General features: G+C 53.8%; 1 protein-coding gene across 1 annotated transcript; it reads left to right on the plus strand.

Moving 5' to 3' along the window:
• The first annotated feature begins 4,587 nt into the window (after positions 1–4,587).
• HAUS5 (HAUS augmin like complex subunit 5) lies at positions 4,588–13,901 on the plus strand. Its single transcript, XM_008542322.2, has 19 exons — positions 4,588–4,745; positions 5,464–5,526; positions 5,619–5,651; positions 5,785–5,809; positions 6,407–6,512; positions 6,592–6,751; positions 7,383–7,452; positions 7,544–7,626; positions 8,139–8,196; positions 8,338–8,462; positions 8,666–8,729; positions 8,840–8,970; positions 9,194–9,356; positions 9,588–9,668; positions 9,766–9,911; positions 10,171–10,282; positions 10,360–10,492; positions 12,494–12,626; positions 12,787–13,901. The coding sequence occupies exons 1-19, from the start codon at positions 4,648–4,650 to the stop codon at positions 12,902–12,904; spliced, it is 1,902 nt and encodes a 633-aa protein (XP_008540544.2). The 5' UTR covers positions 4,588–4,647; the 3' UTR covers positions 12,905–13,901.
• Positions 13,902–14,181: the final 280 nt, after the last annotated feature.

The raw sequence follows: 14,181 nt of genomic DNA on the forward strand, positions 1-14,181 counted from the left end.
GAAGAAAAGCCCAGATGTTGGGGGAGGGAGTCTTGACAGGTGCTGCCTCAGTGAGAACACTGCTTTCTTCTCTGGAAAGGTCTTAACCTGGAGATAAGTTCCCTCCACTCAGCTCTATCATCACCCCCACCAGCCCCCTGCTATGCTTCAGCCCTGTCATCGCCTGCCCTGGTTCCCTGCCCCGGCCACAATCTCCTCCTCTGATCCACCCTCCAAAGAACAAGAATGCTCTTTCCCATTTTTTTTAACTTCTGATTTCTCAGTTTCTTTAGATAATGATTTCAAATCTACAGACTGTACACAAAAAGAGTCTAACAGACCTCCATGTACCAACCAGATTTAACAGATGTGAACATTTTCCTATGTTTGCATCAGATCTCTTCCTTTTAGAAATAAAATATTATAGACACAAATTAAGCCCCTGCCCCTTTCCTCTCTGTTCCCTTCTTCCCTCCCTCCACGCCTGGAAGAAACCACTGAACTCATGTTGCCGTGAATCAATCCGATGTGTATTTTTCACTTTTACTCAACATGTGTGAGTCCACATGCAGAGTTGTTGTTTTGGATGTGTAGGAGTCCTTAGTGACTTCTGCCAAATCTCAACAGCTCTTCACCTGCCAGGCCTCACCTTCTGTGTTTCTCAGTTGGCCCAGTTGACATTTCAGTTCACAGCATCATAAAAATGTCAATTGTTATGAGGAAATTAAAGACAGGATGGTCTAAGATGTGCTAGACATTGATCACAAAATTTTCAAACTGTATATCCAAGAAGCAAAGGATAAGGATCCATTTCTGTGTTATTAATGGCAATAAAGAAGGTTCCATCCCCCAAAAGTAGTGTCCTATACACTGTACTTTTTTTTTAAGATTTTATTTTTCCTATTTTCTCCCCAAAGCCGCCCAGTACATAGTTGTGTATTTTTAGTTGTGGGTCCCTCTAGTTGGGGCACGTGGGATGACACCTCAGCATGGTTCGATGAGCGGTGCCGTGTCTGTGCCCTGAATTTGAACCGGTGAAACCCTGGGCCACCCGAAGTGGAGCACACGAACTTAACCACTCAGCCACGGGGCTGGCCCCAAGACTGAACTATTTAAACTTCAATATGCACACAAATTGCTGACAGATTTCGTCAAAATGCAGGTTTTGTAAGTCTAGAGGTTGGGGGGCAAGGGGTTCTGCATTTCTAACAAGCCCCTGCCGGATGTTGGGGATGCTGGTCCTTGAACACTTTGTAAGTAGCAAATTACAGACATTAATGTGAAAGCTTGAAGCTTGTCAAACAGGGATCAGGAGTGGAACACAGGTTGCCCATCTCAGGTTGGGGACAAAATTCATTTTGCCAAGTGTATTGAATAGACTGAACACAATGCAGGTACAAACCTGACATGTTTCTTCTCCTGTGAGTAATGTGCCAATCTCACCTTTTTGCAACAGCCTTTTGGGGGGTGGAGAAGACAACACTCCCTCATGGGGGGGAAGAGGAGGAAAGCCACTGCAGCTCCCTGTACAACAGCTTGATGTCACAGTGATTTCTCACACAGCAAGAGTCTCTGCTTACAGACAGTACTGGGGTCCAATCAGAAAGACTGAACCACTAGGGAAGATACAGTAGATAGATAGATACATAGAGAGAGAGAGAGAGAGAGAGATTTGACCTTATGCAATTGGTGGAGTTTTTAAGCAGTCCCTAAGATTGTTGTCCTAGCGTTTGATGCTGGTACTCGAAGTGCACAGGGCGGGAAGTTAGGAAGGACAGATGTAAAGTAGGGGAAAGCTGGGACAAGTTGAAACAAGCTTGCCTCTGACCTTGATGGTATGAGCATCCACAGGAGAAGCTGGCATTCTTCATCATGGAGCCAGACACACACCTGGCCGAGGAGTTAGAGAAGTTAAAGGAAGAGGTGGGACAACTGCTGCCCCAGCTGCTCCCCCGTGCAAACACAGTGAGCCGGCAGCCAGCCAGTGACAACCTGCGTGACCTGCCAAATGGCAGCTGCTTCAATTCCGCCCTCCAAATCGGGCCCAAAAATCTCTTTTGGCCCATCCTAATCGGATATATACAGGGAAGGTCATTCTAGGATGTAGTTCATTCAGCCCAGTCAAGCTGACACATTACAAAGCCCCCACACAGAGACTGGAGGAGAGTGGTTTGAAGATGATTAGTGGCTGCTGGGAAGATGGCCACGTGACCAGCTTTGCCCTCTCTTAGGTATCTTGAGAAGATGTGTCTAATAACGCCTGGGTGGCTTTTGTCAGAGTTGGAGGGAAACTACTGGTAGTTATCTCTTATTTGGCCTTAACTTTTCTTCCAAAGCACACAGAATCCTTTTATATTGATATATAATCATACAGCTTCAGTCAAGGTGCATCTGACGAACTGTCATCAAGGTTATGGATATTTCATTAAACAATATTCCAGCTGTCAGTCAATACTTTTTTAATAGACTTTATTTTTTGTGAGCAGTTTTATGCTTACAGAAAATTGCACAAAAATTAAAGAAAGTTCTCATATGCCTCTTCTCCCTCCACATGCATTTTCCCCTATTATTGCCATCTTGCAGGAGTATGGTACCTTTGCTACAACTGATGACCAATAGTGAAACATCATTACTTTGGCTTTTTACAAATGCATAAGGTGATGCACCCACCATTACAATATCATACAAAATAGTTTCACCCTCCTAAAAATGCCCTGTCCTTCACCTTTGCATCCCTACCCCCCACCCCATGACGCCCTGCCAACCACTAACCTTTTTACTGATCTCTACAGTTTTGCCTTTTCCAGGATGCCGTGTAGTTGCCTTTTCAGATTGTCTTCCAAAGTGGCTGTACCATTTTGCATTCCCACTAGCAATGAATGAGAGTTCCTGTTGCTCCACATCCTCACCAGCAGTTGGTATTTCATTGTTTGGGATTTTAGACATTCTAATAGGTGTGTAGAGGTATCCTATTGTTTAAATCTGCAATTGCTTAATGACATATGATGTTGAGAAATTTTTCATATGCTTATTTGCCATCTTTATATTTTCTTTAGTGAGACATCTGTTCATAAGTTTTGTCCTTTTTTAAACTGGATTATCCGTTTTCTTATGGGTGAGTTTTAAGAGTTCTTTGTATATTTGGGATACCAGTTCATCACCAGATATGTTCTGCAAATATTTTCTCCCAGTCTGTGATTTGTGTTCTCATTCTCTTAACAGCCAATACTTTTTAAAGCCTCTTGAAAAGCTCATACATCCATGGCAGACATACTGTCTAATTGATTTCTTTTTTTAACAGCAAAACACCCCACAAAGGGCAGAAGGGTGGAGATGTTTGAGAGAAATGGTAGCTATTGAGAAGTCAGGATTGCATCACCTGAGTTACATCAGCCCTGGCACCCTTTTCTGCTTCTTGGCTCTTACGAAGCATTCGAAGCTGGACTCAGCTTCTCCCCCAAATCTGCTGTCTCAGGGGTGATCCCATGATTCCCTTGTCCCTGGACCAGAGACTCAGCTGGCCTTTGGATGTCCCCGTGGCTCCTCATATCATAGAGTCCCACATTGTTATCAGCAGCTTCTCCAAAATTGCCCCTTCTCTCACGTCCCCAATTCAAGGTCTGCTCAGCCTAATCCCCAGCCCAGAGCCCTGGACCTCACCCTAGATGTCCATCCACGCCCCGCACAACCAGTCAACCTTATGACCCATCCACTCAGGCTCCTCCTCTCTGCTCCACAGCCCTGCTGTGGTCCAGCACTGCCCTTGCCTCCTACTCCTCATCCTGCTCCACCCTCCTCCCTGGGTTCCCAGCTTTAGCCTCACCCCACTACCTTTCCTCCCATTTGTTTATTCAACAACTATTTAGAGACAGGCTCTGTACCGGACACTGAGGACAGAGTGGTGACCTAGGCAAGCAAGTTGAATGAAAGGTCTCTGAATGTTACCATTTCTCAAGGCCCTGTCTGAGGCTGAGTGGGCTCTCCAGAACTCCAGGCCTAGCATCTCATATTTCTGGGGCACCCCACAGACCTCTCACACTCCCCGTGTCCCTAACTGACCCACCCCTCCTGCTTATTTTCAACCATCCCTACCTGGTGATGCGTCTATGTCCCCCACTGAACCGTGAGCTCCATACCATGCAAACGGGCTGTGTCAGCCCTGGCGGTGTCCCCATCACAGGGTCGGCTCATGAATGTTTTAGTATGGTAAGGACGAACCAATACCTGGAAGAAAGCATGCCAGGGAGATATTAGGATCATGCTATCTGCCCTCTGTCCTCACTTAGACCTGAGACACCCTGTTTCTGAAATCATAGAGCAGTAAGTTTGGCATCTCCTCGCCTGATTCTCATCCTTCTAGGATAAAAGTCCTGTTTTATCAAGAAAATCAAGGGAGTCATTAGGGACATTTTGCCTGTGAGGGAACAGCTGGTGTGAGCAGGAGGACGCAGAAAGCAAGCGCCTCTCCCCGCCCCCATTTCTCCTACCCCCTTTCATCTTCGCTCAATGGGACCCATCCTGGAACGGGGAGCCATGCCGGACAGCTCCGAGACCCTGCAGGCCCGGGTCTGCCAGGCAACGCATGACGTCCCTGCCGGCGCGCTCGTGACGTCAGAGGCGGGCGCCGCGCTTGAAGAGAGCGCGGGAGGCGGTGGTGGCGGCGCTGTCATGGCGTTGGCGCAGGAAGCGCGGCAACTGGGTTGCTGGGTGGCCGAAGAGATGGAGGCGCCTTTGGCGGCCCGGGTCCCGGAATCGACGCTGCGCAGGTGAGGACCCTGGAAGGGAGGACTGCCGGTCCTGGAGGTGGACCTCCGGGTGTGAGAACCCCATCTTCACTGAAGACAGGCCCATCCCCCCTCCCTCTCTGCCCCGGTGAGAATGACCCATAAGGGCGCTCCTACCCCGGAGTGGTACATCCAAGAAGAGGATCCCAGGTTTGAGCGAGGACGCCCTGGCAGTGACCCCCACACTCCCACCCTTACCCCGCGAGGCCGTCCAGAGTGGGGTCCCTGGCACCAGGAAGGATCCTCCGTGAGTTAATAGAGCCCCCTTCCCATGTGGAAATAGCATCTCCAGGGTAAGGCTGTCCCTGCAGCACCTCACCACCGACCCTCCAGCCCAGCCAAGGCCACCCCCTTGGAGACTGAATCTGTAGGAGAGATAAGCCACATCTGGTAAGGAGAGAGCCCTTCCAGGCAGCACACCCTCACCCCCACCTCTGGAAGTAACTGGAAATAACCCTGTCACAGGAGAAAGGGAGCACCCCACCAGGGAATGAGAATACTCTCACGCCCAGTGAGAAGCCCACCCTCTCAGGGACCAAGAACTCCCCAGAAGGGAATATCTACCCAAAAAGTATGGGCCCTCCCCCCTCCCAGAAGTGAGAATTCCCCAGTAAAGACTTCCCCACCACCCCCCTCGGGGAATGGTGATCCTCCCCCTGCCCTGTGATGTCCCAGACACACCCTTACGTCATCCCCACAGGCTTTGCCTGGGCCAGGGGGCCGACATCTGGACCTACATCTTGCGGCATGTGCACAGCCAGAGGTGAGGCTGGCTGTGCGAGGGAGGCTGTGGCAGGGGAGGGGACACAGGCAAGTTCCACAGTAACTCCTCTTCATCCTACCTTTCCACTGTAGGAGTGTCCAGAAGATCCGAGGAAACCTACTCTGGTAACTCGTCCTCAAAGCTATCCCTTCCTGTCTTCTGCAGTCCGATCCAACCGTGTCCCCACCCACAGCCTCAAACCTCCTGTCTCCCCTTGGAATTCCCTGTCTTCCCCTAACTCTGACCTCATTTCCTCAGGTATGGCCACCAGGGCAGTCCAGAGGTGAGAAGCATGTGCTACATGATTTTCTTTCATCCAAAGAGAGGACTTGTAGACCTTCTGCTCTAGGCCAAGCCTTGTGCTGGGTGATGCTGGGGACACTGCGTCACAAGCCCTGATCCCTGCACTCACGGGGCTTACAGTCCAGGGGGAGACAGGCATGAGCTGGGAACTGGGGGGACATGGATATGAGGCATCCAAGCTGGTGAGGGCAGATGGGAGGAGGGACTGGTTTGGAGAGATACTGAGGCCAGTGGGAGACCCAGTGTGTGCAAGGGGCCCAGGTGACATCTAGGGGGAGGCTTCCAGGAGACCTCAGGACTCCTAGGTGTGGGGCTCAGTGGGGAGATGAGGACCGGGACAGAAATGGAGTGGCATCAGCACAAAGACAGGAAACAGGTTGGGAGGGTAGGTGAGGCAATCCCAGGAGAAGGGAGGAGGCCAGGATAGCACCCTAGAGCCCTTCTGGGCCTAGAGGTTCAGACACAGAAAACTGCTTAGGAAAACCCTCTGCCATCCACCTGGGCAGGTGAGGTGACTGTGCGCCACAAAGGACAGCCAGCCAGGCCACGCATCTGACCTCGTATCTGACCCCACCAGGCCCGTCGGAAGTTGGAGCTGGAGACGGCTGTTGCCCGCCTGCGGGCAGAGATCCTGGAGTTAGACCAGAGCCTGGAGCTGATGGAGCGAGAGACCGAAGCTCAGGGTGACCCATGGGGCTGGGCAGATGGGCAGCAGAAGAGGGCTAGGGGAAATGCTGATGGCCACCTCTGTTTCTCCCACAGACATGGCTGTGGAGCAGGCCCTGCAGAGCATACAAGATACCCAGCGTCGTGCTCTCCTCCTCCGGGCCCAAGCTGGGGCCATGCGAAGACAGCAGCGTGGGCTCCAGGATCCCACACAGCGGCTGCAGAATCAGCTCAGGCGCTTGCAGGACATAGAGAGGTGGGCCTCAGGTGCCCAGGGACGAGCTGTCACCAGGCTGGGCAGACAGACATTCTCCTTAGAGACCCCATTGCTCTGCCTTGACCCCTTCTTGGGTTCCAGAATTCTGAGCTGCACTCCTTAGGATTTAAAGTCTGTGAGGCCAGGCAATTTTGTCATCTCAGCCACCTGTATTTGCAGTGCATAGAATGGTGTTAACTATGATAGAGAACACCAGTGTTGGGGAAGGTATGGGGGCAGGTATGATAATGAAGTGAGTTAAATGATCCAGACCACTTAGAAGAGTTCCTAACACCCAGTGTTATTATTCTTAGTGTGATGAGAACATATCACATTGTTTTCGAGGGTCTTGAGCAGAACAGTGACATGATCGGTCTGAGGGTTTAACAGGATCATTGACTATTGGGTAGAGAACAGACTCCAGGAGATGAGAGCAGAGAGACCAGTGAAGAGGCTAATGCCGTTGTCCAGCCAGGAGATGACAGTGGCCTAATTTTGGAGGTGGCCCCTGAGATCCAGGCTCAGTGATCCCTGTGACCAGCTTTGCTGGCAGCAGGAGGGGACACAGACATCTGTTCTCCCAGCTCCCTCCTCCCAGGGACCCCAGCCCCAACTGTACTCCTCTCTCCAGGAAGGCCAAAGTGAATATAACCTTTGGACCATTGACGTCAGCAGCCCTGGGCTTAGAGCCTGTGGTCCTGGTAAGAGCCTTGGGCCATGAGGGGAGGGGTGGAGAATCTGGGGTCAAGTGGACCCTTGGGTCTCCCTCATGCCCCATCCTCTTCTTCCCAGAGTGATATCCGAACAGCCTGCACCCTCCGGACCCAGTTCCTGCAGAACCTCCTGACTCCTCAGGCCACGGAAGACAGCATCCCGTGAGTATTCCCCAGCCCCCAGAGACCCTTCAGAGAACCTGGGCTTTGGGGGGAGTTACTTGTCTGTTAATTCGTCAAACACTGAGCCTCTGGGCTATGTCAGCCCTGGGCCTTACCCTGACAAGGCTCCCAGGCTGGGAAGCGGGGAGACCAGACCCATCACAGACAGTGACAACCCAGATGGTTAGGGCTGTTGGGGGGTGGGGAAGCCTGGGAGGCTCTGGGTACCCAGAGGAGACACCCTACCCACCTAAGGAGGCAAGGAGGATGGGCTCTCTGGTGAGGAGGGTAAAAGGTTGAGAGGGTGTTCCAGGTAAACAGCACCTGTGAGAGCGCCAAGGCCAGCAAGTTAATGTAAGTGAGGAACTCAAGTCTAGCAGGCATAGACGGACTTGGTTTCCTCATCCTTAAATGGGGACAGTGACAGCCCCTACCTTACAGGGTGGTGGTGATCATTAGAGGGAGAATTGATGTGTCTTGTAACCTTCTCTGTCCCTTCCCCAACCCCACAGAACCCCTCGAGATGACCACTTTGGAACTTCCTACCAGCAGTGGCTTAGCTCAGTAGAGGTGAGGGGCGCTCTCACCCTCTGCCCCATGATCACACTTCAGGGTGCCAGGACCGAACTCTTGATCCCTCCCCCATCTCCATGGGGTCCCAGCTTGCAGCCCAGCCTCCACCCTGCCCTGACTCCACCACTCCCCCACCAGACATTGCTGACACGCCACCCTCCTGGCCACGTCCTGGCAGCTTTGGAGCACCTGGCTGCAGAGCGGGAGGCAGAGATCCGGTCCCTGTGCAGTTCGGATGGGCTCCCAGATACAGAGACAGCCAGGTGTGGAGTGGATGCCCCCACAGTCAGAGCAGGGCGGGTGAGCTGAGACAGGTCAGGACCAGGCACAGTGACCTGCTGATGCGGGTGGGACTAGGACTGAAACCCAGTGACCAGTCTGGCAGATGGGCTGCCATTGGCTACCCCCAAGGGCGCAGGCAAGGGGACAGGGCTCCTTGCTCAGCAGCTTTACCCCTACCCCGCAGGTCCCAGGCACCAGACCAGTCAGACTCTGGCCAGGCCCTGCCGTCCATGGTGCATCTCATCCAGGTGACTCCCAGGCACCCTTCCGAGGACTCCATCCGCTTCCCACCCCAAGACCCACGCAATCCCCTCACCCCCAGAGACCATGCTCACCCTGACTTTGTACCTCGCTCCAGGAGGGCTGGCGATCTGTGGGTGCACTGGTCGGCGAGCGGGGCCCCCTCCTGAGGGAGCATCAGACCCTGACCCAGCGCCTCCAGGGCCTGATGGAGGAGGTGGAGACATGTACCCTGGGATCCAGCGAGAGGTGAGGGGGCTCCCTGGGCAGAAGCCTCCAGGCCATGTCTCTCCCAGGGGTCTTGAGATATTGGACTCCTTTGCCCCTATGGCTCCCATCTCTGCCTCCCTGCTCTCCTTGTTTGTTTCCCTGTGTTTGTGGCTCCTGTACATCCTTGCAAATCTGATCTCTCTCCTCCACTGTGACTCTTAGTCACCTTCCCCTCCTTTACTCTCTTCTGCTTGTGCCCCAGGCAGGCATTGGTGCTGGGGCTCCGGAGCTGCGGCCTGTGCGCAGAGCTCAAGGCCCTGCGTGCCCAGAGCAGAGAGCTAGAGGAGGCTGCTGGGCGGCGGCAGCTTCTGCTGCAGGAGCTACAGGCCAAACAGCAACGGATCCTGCACTGGCGCCGGCTGGTGGTGAGAGGCAGGACTCTAGGAGCAGTGGAGGGGCCTGCTGGAGGGCCAGAGTGAGGCTGGGAGCCTTCTGATCCAGAGCTAGAGCTTGGCGGGGGGTTTGGGGTTGGGGGGAGTTGGTGCAGGGTGAGACTCCCAAGAGGAAGCAGGACCCATGCAAAGGGATGAGCGGGGCAAGAGGCTGGGAGGTGGGAAGGAAAAGCCGCCCATCTCAGTGGCCTCCTGGTTGTCCAGGAGGAGACACAGGAACAGGTCCGCCTGCTCATCAAGGGCAACTCAGCCAGCAAGACGCGTCTATGCCGGAGCCCTGGGGAGGTGAGATTGGAGTTGGGGCGAGGTCTGGGTAGAGCCGGGTCTCCTAGGGATGGGGCTGGGTGGCCTCAGGCTGCCCCCCACCTTTCCTTCTTCAAAGGTGCTAGCTCTGGTTCAGCGAAAAATGGTTCCCGCATCTGAGGCAGTGGCACCACAGAGCCAGGAGCTGCTTCGCTGTCTGGAGGAGGAAGCCCAGCATCTGCCCCACCTTCTGCTGGGCACACTGCTGCGGCACAGCCCCGGAGGGTGAGACTGCGGCCACCTCCACGCCCCCTCCCCTGGGTGACTGTCACTCCCTGGGCCCACTCCAAAAAATTAATCTTAGACCTGCACTGTTCCTAGACTGCCTGCCAGACCTCACCCTCAGGTCCTTGGCTCTAATCTGGAATCCTAGTTCCCAGACCCACCTCCAAGTTCCTGGGCCTCCTGAGCCCACCTCAGCCCCCAGAGCCTCTAGAACGCAGCCTTCCTCTCAGTGCCCCACCCAACCTGGACTTTCCCCCAGGTTGCAACCCCTGCCCACGGTCCTGCCATCCATCCACCAGCTGCATCCTGCGTCCCCAAGGAGCTCCAGCCTCATAGTGCTGAGCCACACACTAGGACTGCCCGCAGGGAAGGTGAGTGCCTGTCCCCTAGGACCTGTCTTCACACCTCTACCCCCACCCAAGGTGACCATCCTTCCCCCTCCCTCCAGGCCCCGGAGCTGCTCCTCCCGAAGGCCGCCTCTCTTCGCCAGGACCTTCTGTTCCTCCAGGACCAGCGGGGTCTCCGGTGCTGGGATCTGCTCCACATGAAGACCAGCCTGCCGCCGGGACCATCCACCCAGGGTAGGCCTGCCCTGCTTCCTTATGCAGCATCCCTGCCCCTCTGCAGGACCAGCAGCCTCCAGGAGAAATCACAACTCCCATTGCTTACATGGTGCCTCCTGCATGTTGAGGACCTTAAGCAAACACGTGGCTGGTGCTGTCACTCTCCCCATTTTGCAGGGGAAGGAATGAGATGCAGAGGGCTTGGTAGCTGCCTGGTAGGCAGAGCTACAATTTGAATCCAGATAGGCTGACCTGGGTCTGTGCTCCTAACCACTAGGCAACATGGCCCATCAAATTGCCAAGTACTTGTTCGTCACCATCCAGTAGTATACTTGAGTGATATACCATTGGCTGTGGAGTTAAAGTACCTGGATTCTCTTCTCAGCCCTGTTTCTTCCTGGCTGTCGATCTCCCTGTGCCTCAGTTTCCTCCTCAGTAGAGTAAGCATAATCACAGTACCTTACAGCCTTGCTGGGAGACTCAGTCAGGTGATCCAAACGAGGCACTGAACAACGCCTGGCACGTAGTGAGCCTCAGGGTCTCTGGCGTGATGGCCAGCATTTTGTGTGTACATGTGCAGTCTCTTCCAGTCCTCACTACACGGGAAGGGATTATTAAGACCTCAGTTTACAGAGAGGAGACTGAAACTCAGAAGAGTCGTTCGTGCCTGGATTCACTCAGCAAGTACCCACTGGGTATCTGCCAGGTGCTGGCCCCGAGAGCTCAATGGGAAGAGAGGCGAGAGCTGTCCAGCCCCAGGGGGTTCCCAATGGTAGAAGCAATGAGCAGAGCATCACAGGATAAATAGATGGAAGAGGCGACCTGATGAGAAATGAATCAGGATGCCATGAGCCAAGTAGGAAGACAGTTTTCAAGCCTTTGCATTTAGGGCTCCCTGCCTTCCTCCTCTCCATGTGGGCAGGGAGCCCTGTGCAAGAACCGCGGGAACAGCCCAAGACACGGCACAGCATCGTCCCACCTCACGGGCATCTTGGACTTCAACCTGTCTCTACCAGAACTTAGTTCCCTGTACTCCAAAAAGCAGTTTTGTTTTTCTTCCTCCTGGTTTCCTTCCCTCAGTAGATGACCTCACCCTCCTCATACAGGTGCTGAAGCCAGAAAGCCAGGCGTCATCCTTAATTCCTCCCAGCTCTATAGCCCCCAACCTTCAACCTGTCAGCAAGCCCTGTGGGTCCCAACTCCAGACTGCCCCAGTATGTCCCCTGCCCCACTGGCCTGTGGCTCATCATTCCACCTGACTGCAGGGCAAGGGTCATGCCCAAGGTCACAAGGCAAGGAAGGGATGGAGTCAGGATTCAAGGCCCAAAGGACCTGACCGCACTGCTGACCTGCACTTGCTCTGAGCTGGGCTTGGTCCGGGTCTGTGGAGAGGGACTCAGCCCGTCACTGTCCCCAGGGGAAACACTGCTGGAGTGAAGGGCTGCAGCAGTCAGAGGGGAGCCTTGGGCTGAGGAATGCTGGGAAGGGCTTCCAGGAGGAAGGACAGTGTCTAGAGTGGGCCCTGGGGACAGGTGAGTTTTTGCCCTGGAGGAGTGAGCAGAGGCCACAAAATACAAACCTGTAAATTCTAGGCTGAGGAGTGTGGACTCTGTCTTGGGGGCACTGGGGAGCCTGGGAGGGTTCCAGGCAGGAGAGGGAAGGGATCAAGTTTAGGTTCAGGAAGATCACTCTAGCTGCCACGTGGAAGACGGACCAGAGTGGGAGGCTGAGGCCTGGAGCCTAGGAGGGAGGCTGGAGGATAAGTAGGGAAGGGGGCAGGAGAGGAAGCTGAGGAATGGGCCATGGAGATTGAGGGACTGTCAGGAGGACAGAGAAGGCATCCAGGATGAGGCCTGGGCCATGGTGGGCTGCCCCCTGAGACAGGACCTGGGAGGAGGGAGAGGTTTGGTAGAGATGCTGAGGTCAACACTAGGTGACTGGAGACTTGGTGACCCACTTGCTGCAAGGCCCCAGGGAGCCAGAGGACTCAGTGCCGCCTCCTGGGTTTCTAACCTGCAGAGCTGCTGCAGATCCGGGCATCCCAGGAAAAGGAGCAGAAAGAGAATCTGGGGCAGGCCCTGAAGAGGCTGGAGAACCTAATGCAACAAGCGCTGGAGCGAATCCCCAAACTGCAGGGGGCTGTGGGGGACTGGTGAGAGGGGGACATACTGGGGGGAGGTGGGAGACTGAGCTGGGTGGACCAGGCAGAGCTCAGGCTGGGGGGCTGCATGGCAAGCAGGCCATGGTGTTGCGGGGAGGCCAGCGAGGGTCTGAAGGTCCAGGCCTTCCTCTGACACCATCCCCTTCCCCAGGTGGGAACAGCCAGGCCAAGCCGCCCTCTCTGGGGAGCTCTGCCACGGCCTGTCCCTGCCCCAGTGGCGGCTTCGCTGGGTCCAGGCCCAAGGCAGCCTGCGGCAGCTGTGCAGATGAAGAGGGAGCTCAAATAGCAATCGAGAGCCTCACATTTGTTCACGCCAACACCTCCCCTCCCCCAAGAAGACCTTCGGAAGAAGATATCACCTGGATGTGTCAGCCCATCGGCTGCCCAGACCTGTCATCTGCCTCACAGGGTGCTTTGCTCTTCCTCTCAGCTACCTTGCCCTTGTCCTTTCATCCCACCAAAGCCAAGTGGATGGAGTACTCTGGACGCAACCCCAGGTACCTCTGAAACTCCCGTCATCGCTTTCACCCTCAGCAAAAAGTAACTGAGCACCTGCTCTAAACACTGAGGAAACAGCACCAAACAGAACAGACAAAAGTCCCAGTCTTCAGGGAGTTGACGTTCTAGGACAGGGAAACAGACCACTGACAAGACAAGTAAGCAAAGTATATAGTATGTTGGGAGATAACTGCTATGGAGAAAAGTAAAGCAGGCTGTAGGTGGTGCAATTTTAAAAACAGGGCTCCACAGCCAAGGCCACACTCTGTAAAGGTAGTGAGAAGGAGGCACGTGGGTATCTGAGGAAGGCTTGCAGGTGACAGCTACAGCACGTGCAAAGGCCCTGAGTTCGAATGTGCTGATGTGAGGGAGGCAGTGTAGCCAGGCGGAATGGGGTTTGAGAGATGAGATTGTCTTCTAGTTTTTATAGTTTCTTGTTTTACATTTCAATCTCTGAGCCATTTGGAAATTATCCAAATGGATTCAGCTTTGTCTTATATTATATGTATATCCCGGTAGCACTCATTAAAATTCTCAGAGCAGTGGTTGCTTCTGAGGGAGGGCTGTGTGGCAGGGATCAACCAAGGAGGAGACAAGGAAACTTGTGGAGTTGGGAATGCATTGTATGTTGAGAGTGGCAGGGGTGCCACAGGTGTGTAGATTTGTCAGAATTCACCCAGCTGTGCCTAGGTCTGTGTGTGTCACTGCATGAATTACTCTGCAATTTATAAAGTAAAACTTGAGGTGATTTGAGATGCCACCTTTTCATACGCTGAATTTGTGTGGTTAATTGGGCTAGCAGTGAGTTCTCTCCAGACCACTGTACGTCCGCCTCTCAGGCACCCTTCGTGGCAGGGTTTTATTGTAAAGGCTTCGTAATGTGTCTCAGGACCTGAAATGGCCAGTCGCCGTCATGCTCTTATTTTTCAAGGTTTCCCTGTCTCTCAATCTTTTCTCCCAAACGAAATGAACTTTATACTCAACTTCCCTGGTTCCAGAAGAAATACAAACATGGATGGGAATTTTATTGGGATTGCAGTCCGATTAC

Source organism: Equus przewalskii, chromosome 9 (assembly GCF_037783145.1).
Source record: "Equus przewalskii isolate Varuska chromosome 9, EquPr2, whole genome shotgun sequence".
In the NCBI taxonomy this organism is placed as follows: Eukaryota; Metazoa; Chordata; class Mammalia; order Perissodactyla; family Equidae; genus Equus; species Equus przewalskii.